This window comes from Trichoplusia ni, chromosome 1 (assembly GCF_003590095.1).
Source record: "Trichoplusia ni isolate ovarian cell line Hi5 chromosome 1, tn1, whole genome shotgun sequence".
NCBI lineage: Eukaryota > Metazoa > Arthropoda > Insecta > Lepidoptera > Noctuidae > Trichoplusia > Trichoplusia ni.
This window is the reverse complement of record NC_039478.1, coordinates 8928029-8934782: the sequence shown is the minus strand read 5'-3', so window position 1 is coordinate 8934782 and position 6754 is coordinate 8928029. Positions and strand designations below refer to the sequence as shown.

The 6754-nt window shown below is 33.0% G+C and overlaps 1 protein-coding gene across 3 annotated transcripts; it reads right to left on the bottom strand.

Moving 5' to 3' along the window:
* Positions 1 to 46: 46 nt before the first annotated feature.
* LOC113493482 (serine/threonine-protein phosphatase Pgam5, mitochondrial) lies at positions 47 to 6748 on the bottom strand. Of its 3 annotated transcripts, none has more exons than XM_026871493.1 (6): positions 6387 to 6748; positions 5577 to 5761; positions 4509 to 4726; positions 3594 to 3724; positions 3065 to 3211; positions 47 to 2005 (listed from the first exon to the last, which is right to left on the bottom strand). In XM_026871493.1, the coding sequence occupies exons 1-6, from the start codon at positions 6557 to 6559 to the stop codon at positions 1960 to 1962; spliced, it is 900 nt and encodes a 299-aa protein (XP_026727294.1). In that variant the 5' UTR covers positions 6560 to 6748; the 3' UTR covers positions 47 to 1959. The 3 variants fall into 3 exon arrangements, with proteins under 3 accessions (XP_026727294.1, XP_026727286.1, XP_026727302.1); XM_026871485.1 differs by having other exon boundaries at positions 3594 to 3727; positions 6387 to 6746; XM_026871501.1 differs by having other exon boundaries at positions 47 to 3211; positions 3594 to 3727; positions 6387 to 6745.
* Between the last annotated feature and the right edge of the window lie 6 nt (positions 6749 to 6754).

The following is a 6754-nucleotide window of genomic DNA, read 5'->3' as shown; positions in this document are numbered from 1 at the left end:
ACCTTTTTTAAGAACCTACTCGAAACGTGTTTAATAAAAGCCATGATAATTTCATACATATTTTATTCAACATTACAAAATATTTACAGCTAATTTACACGATACAAATTCACATACGTAAATGTCGCTAGAGGTAATTTGGCAAGTCCGGTATAAAACACAGAGGTTACTCATTAATGAAAACATTTAGTTAATGACAAGGGCAGATTGAACATTATTCCGTAAAACAAATGATATATGATTCTTTGATAATCATTAAGAAGTTTATCTATAATATAGTGTGTGTACATAAAGGCTTATCATCTCTGATCTCGAACATAGAACTAAACTAATTCAAATGGCTGTTTGTAACAATCTTTATAACAAGAAAAATTTGGATTGACAAATTTGAATGAACAAGTGAAATAAAATATTTTTTTAGGCTGGGTCGTAAGAATTAAACAATATTTATTCACGTTGAAATTTGAATATATTTTTTAGGTTATGGCACTGAGCGGCAACTGTGATTAAGTATCTTTAGTCGCAGTCTTAAGGTGTTTGTTCTAAATAGAAGGCATATTAATACCTAACTTGTTTCACTGATTATTGCAAGTAATTTAGTTAAAACTGTTAGGATATGTTCACGGTCAAAATAATACTTTCGTAACTTATTCGTTTTGAATCAATGGTAATATTTCATTGCACCGAGTATGTAACCATCGTCGTTGTAATTCTTTTAGATTGCAACAATAAACGTCTTGCACTAATCAGACAACAGACAAAACGAATCCATTCAATTGCAAAAGAACACAAAATTAAAATATAATCAACATCGGAATTACGCTTAAAATAAAACAATACTTTAAAGAACAGTAATTAAAAACCATAGACATAAAACATTATAACCCGTCGGAAATATCTGCGCACGTGACTTATGACATCATGCGAACTTTAGAGATACATAGCAAGAAAAAAACTATGCAAAAATAAAATAAATATTTTGTTCGTGCGTATCTATTTATTTTTATACTTTTAAATCATCCGTAGTTTATGAGTTAACGATTTTACAAAAGCCTACAACAGTTATTGCGAGGGGTAGCCGTAGCGCATTCCAGCGAGGTCCGCAGATATTAACGACGTGTTATACTGAAGGTTGCAGATCGCATCCCACAATGTATGGATGTGGTAAGTCCGTGACATCAAAATGTCATTACCATAGGTAATGAACGCTGATAAAAATTCCACTGGTCTACAATCACAGTGTAAGGATCTACTTTTTTATCATCTTATTTTTGACAGAGAAACGGCTTGGAATTTGAACTTTCAATAGCACACGCTCAAAAACTAATTCGTTTAACTATTGAGGCAAATAGTTCAAAATGCATGTTTTATTGACACTAGGAACGACTTCATCGTATTTAGCGCACCTCAAATAATATTTTTATCTTCGACGATTTTTTATATCTCGATGTAAATTTTGCACGTATTTCACGCTTCACAAAAATAGCTGTTTTAAGGAAATTTAAATGCAACATCAAATATTGGACAGATTAGTAACATTAGTTTAATATTATTTAGATCATTCTTGTTATTTTAATAAAAATTGACATGCTGCCTTATTTTCAACTCTTAAGCTTGTGTACCTAATTAAATGCAAGCTGTTACATTGTCAGGGATTTCACACGGATTATAATAACAGTTTAAAACTCAGAATACAAATCATATAAACAAAACACAGCCAAGCGTGATGAACACAAGTTTTTTTTATTAATTTCAACAAGCGTAACAAAAATCATCAATTTTTTTTTCTTATTTAATGTTTAGGAATGCAGTTGAATAGTGCGACAGTTTTTTTTTAATCTTTTCGTTTCTAAATAAGATATTGAAATCATTTTACCGAAACTAATACTTACAGTTAATAATACATTGTTTTTACGATTTAAACTTATATTAATCGCGATATTTAGATTAATTGCGTTGTTACTGCTTCTTCTGCTCTCGATTCTTCGCTTGCTTACTGCTATTACTGTAATCAAAACATTTTTGGACTTCAGGCGTTATCGTCCGAATATTCAAATTTAAATTTTATTCGTTTTTTTTTTAACTATCAAAAGGGCCGCATTTATTTTTCTTAAGGCCAGTGATGCGACATATCGAAAAAAGGTTTTATGCTAAAGTCAAACACGAGTTTAGTCCTTAAATATTTTAACCGTAAAAGTGAAATACAAAGATCCAACAGTTTTTAAATGTATAAAAACAGTCCTTTTTTTAATTATGTTTTATAGGTTAGTAGTAACTAGCTACGAGTTAGCTGCCATTATTCACATTAGTCGACAATGTAACAGCGTCAAATACTTGTAAAAAACACAGAATATTAAAAACATCACACATTTTAAACCAATAGACTTTCTAAGCATGACATTACTTTTTTAAAATTTTCATGCATATGGCACTGCCAATCAACAATTCATATAAAAACAATATAAACAGAAAATTTAGGCACATATTATCTTATTGCTAAACTAGGCACTTTGCTGCATCTTTTTTCAAAACGACAGCCGAAGGAAAATGCACCTTATTATTTCCCACACAGGTTTTACATTTAAGGAAACTGTTCAACAATTTTAAATATATTTTACTGTTCAACGAGTTGGCCATTGGCCTACAAATAATAGTGAAATTAACCTAGGTTAGTAACTAACTACGTGAGTCTAACTTATTGCACTTTCAGCTTTTAAAAGCATTCAAGATATGATTTCATTGCACCAATACAAAACTGTTAGTTCTACGTCCAAACGAAAAAAGTTTTTACCATGGAGGTATTATTAAAAGTAGATTCTCATACTTTGTATTAAGACTAAGCCTTATTAAGTTTCAAATACCCACTAAAACAACTCACTCATAAAAAAACCCAATTAAACTGACTCTTTGGCCACCATAACCATTATACGTAAAATTATTGTTAGTACACTATCTACAAGGCATCAAGCATTCGTGAAATACCCGCCATTTTCTAATTACATATTCCGTGACGTATGACGTAAGTGTTGCTAGCTCTACTCCCATTTGGAAACACTTGTTTTACCGGCTTGTGATGTACTTAGGGTCCATGTGACCGGTGTCGGAGAGGGAGCGCAGGACGACGTTGCCGTTGGGCATGATCGAGACCCAGGTGATGGACGCGTGGTTCAGCGATATCCGGAGCCAGCCTTCCGGTGGGAACTGGAGGGCTCTGGAATTGTGCAGTTGATGGTTATGTTATATGGACTAATCAACTATACACATTTTGAAAGCTAAGGACAATAGTATCATTACAGAGTATGAACAAAGAAATAGTCGAATTGTGTGTATGTGTGTGCTTGTGCGTGTTAATATCTTAACGACAACGTTATTAACAGTAATTATAGTTGTAAGTTTAGGACATCACAATAGAATCAATTCAACTTCAAATCAAACCCGTGTTAATATTTTTTATCCAAAAGATTTTTGCTAGCGATGAAAAAATAGTAATTTCATCGTTGACATACTGGCTTCTATCGTTGTTGCAATTTAGAAATATTAAACTACATTTAACTTAGGAATTCCAAAAAAATAATATTTAATACGGTACTTACTTGCAAACAAAATATCTAATAACATTAGCGTGACAGACGAGCAGTGTATACGTGTCTTCGGTCTGCTCCGGCGGCGCCCTGTAGAAGTAGCGACGGAAGGCGGCTTCTATCCGAGCGCTGTCCTGGAAGAACTGCTGTACACGCCAAAATGTGGGTTATTACGCTCATTAATTGTGTCGAAATAGTACCTTATGGTATAAGGGATAAGGTCGGGTTTCATCGCAAAGCTTTTTTTTAAATCGCTCGTTTTATAATTCCTCATTTCTTTATACCTTATGGTTATGGTTAAATACGTTTGCATTATTCTTATCTTAAGTTACTGAATTTAGGTACAACACAACAATAGGTTGTTATTGCAAATCATTTGTGACAATGTATTTTCAATGGCTCAGGGAAAAGGTGCCTTACATTACAATGGGTACTGGTTTTGTGAAAAGGTTATCAGATCATCAAAAATTATAGATTCCTGTTAACAATACTGCAAGAATATTGCGAAAGATTGGCAGTAAGATAACAATTTCAAGAATAGCATGTTTACGATAGCATATTTAGATTATTTAGTCAGTGTATCAGTAATATATATTCTCATTTACAGGGAACTTACTGGAAATATACTAACTAAATAGCATGGTTAATGCTCAACGGGCTTTATTAAAAACTAGCTTTTCGCCCGCGGCTTCGCCCGCGTCGATGTCGGTTATATCGCGTTTCCAAGCGAACTTCAAAAGTCCGGGATAAAAACTATCCTATGTTTAAAATTTCATTAAAATCAGTTCATTGGTTTAGACGTGAAAGCATAACAGACAGACAGAGTTACTTTCGCATTTATAATATTAAGTAGGGATATCACGTAACTATGCATGATTACGAATATAGGTCTTCGAAAATAAATTATAATATATGAGAATAACTTACTCTTGGCTCTGGTCTCCAGTGCCCAACTGGTGGTTCTGGTGGTATGGGAGCCCCTTCTTCCAACAGCTGACAGTCTTTGACCTCAATATCTTTATCCAGATGTTTAGCAATGATATTAGCTGTCTCTTGGGCTCTAGTCATAGTCGATTGGACAAGTAAATCCCATTTTATATCAAGACAAGCTAGTCTTTGGCCAGTGATGTCTGCTTGGATTTTACCTGGAATTGTTAAATAGAATATTTTAGCATGTATGACTGCATGCTAAAATGACTGCATGGATGGCCAAGTGGTTACTACGCCAAATGCACTGAGCGAGATATGTTGCAGGTTTGATTCCCACTTATGAGAAACTTTTGTGAGATCTGCATACGCTTGTCCTGAATCCAGACATCTTTGTGCATGTGACTTGAATCTTTTTAACGACCCACGCCAAAATGACTTAATGTAAAGATTTGTTTGCAAAAGCCACCTAAACCAAAATGCTTCATCTAGGATGTTAACGGTTGACAAATGGACTCAAAGGCTTGAGACCAGAGAACAATAATAAGTTAAAAAAACTTGCATTAATTGTTACAAAGGAAAAACCAATAGCATATAAATTATACATTGTATTCATAATGTGGTCATACATTCAGAATTTAAACACTTGAAATAAAGCAACAAAAATTTACTTATGAATATAATATAACAATATGAAAAACAAACATATGTATGGCATGTTTTTAAGCAGTGTTTATTGAGCAGTTATATCATATCTGACAGTTTAACTATCTGTATCAATGTTATCATGTCTGTTATGCAGAGATTGTGTGCATCTTTGATAACAGGCAGAAACAATCAGCAATAATCAAAAATTAACCTCTCATATGCTCATTAACAGGAATGAATTGAGGTAAATACGTATTGTATGCCAGGTTGTTAAACGATAATGTGAATTGCTAATTAAAAGTGGTTATTGCCGTTCTGCTAGGATTAGTCACGGAAATAAGTTGATTGTATGGTTAATAACTCTAAAGAGGTAGTCATAATTTCTAATAAAGGCAGGCACTTGGTTTTAAATATGCTTACCCAAATCTGTCAGCGTCCGATCTTCATCCTTGAGTCCGTCAATGTTGTATTGTCCATGTCTAATTAGAAACAAATGCCTTACAGCTTTGCTCTTAGCTTTCTCTAATTTTTCATTATAACGGTTGTCTTCTGCTGGGTCATTTGCTGATCGCTTCACCGGTTTCACAATAGATTCTGGTTCACGGCTATAAATTAGTTTTATATAGGTTATTGTGATGTCAATCTTCACAAGGTTTACATACAAACATTGATGAATAGCTTTTTTATTGAAAAATGAGTTATCAAAATAGCTCTATCAAGACCAAATAAACAATCTAAAAAGCAAATTAGATAGACAATGAAAATGTGAGCAGCTTGTTTTAATGAGCATAAATTATGTGAGTGTTATTAATATTTCTTTCAAGAAAATACCTTACGACTATTATAACAATGTGATTATTTATTATAATTAGCAAATTTATGTTCTCATTGTAAAAAGAAAACTGCTTTTAATACGTCTAATAAGATGTGGAGTACTTCAGAGCTGTACGTTTCGGCAATATATATTATAGTTTTTAATATTCATGATAAGTTCTATTGATTTAACGCCATGTTTTTATTTTAACACCCAAAACAACAAAGGCTTCTGAATCAGGTCATGACCTTAATGAAATGCGATATTTGTATTAAATACAACAGGCATGCAAACGTAAAGCTATATTGATGCAAAAGAACAAACAAACCCATTAAATAACAATTAAACACACATAAAATTAACGGCGAAAGACTTAATTTCTAAACAGTCAAAATATTTAAGAATGTTTTACTTACTGATCCCAATTTCTATCCCATGCCACGGTAGGGGTGAAATTTGTTGTCCATGAGTTAAAAGCACTGTATTTTCGCTCATTTGCATTGTTATTTATACGATAATATGCTAAGCCACCCCCGACTGTACCCAAACTTAAAAGAGCAATCTTTTGAAATCTAGACAACGAACCCATTTTGATTCGTTAAAATAATGTTTCCTTAAAAGGTTTATTATACCATTTGCAATGACTGCTCGGATTTTTATTTCTATTTTTAGAAAATTGATTTTAAAATATAAGCGGTCGCGAATATAACCTCTTTACGATGTTCGTTGTTCAACGAACTCGCAGGATAACGTCAAGTAAACCGTCAGGCGTCAACGAACCAAC

Bases quoted from the DNA above. Each gene is read 5' to 3' on its own strand.
- LOC113493482 (XM_026871485.1), bottom strand. From the start codon at position 6,559: ATGGGTTCGTTGTCTAGATTTCAAAAGATTGCTCTTTTAAGTTTGGGT. The intron at 5,762-6,386 runs GTAAGTAAAACA...ACTAATTTATAG, and splicing joins TGGGATAGAAATTGGGATCA to CCGTGAACCAGAATCTATTG. The intron at 3,728-4,508 runs GTAAGTTATTCT...TGGCGTGTACAG, and splicing joins ACTGGAGACCAGAGCCAAGA to CAGTTCTTCCAGGACAGCGC.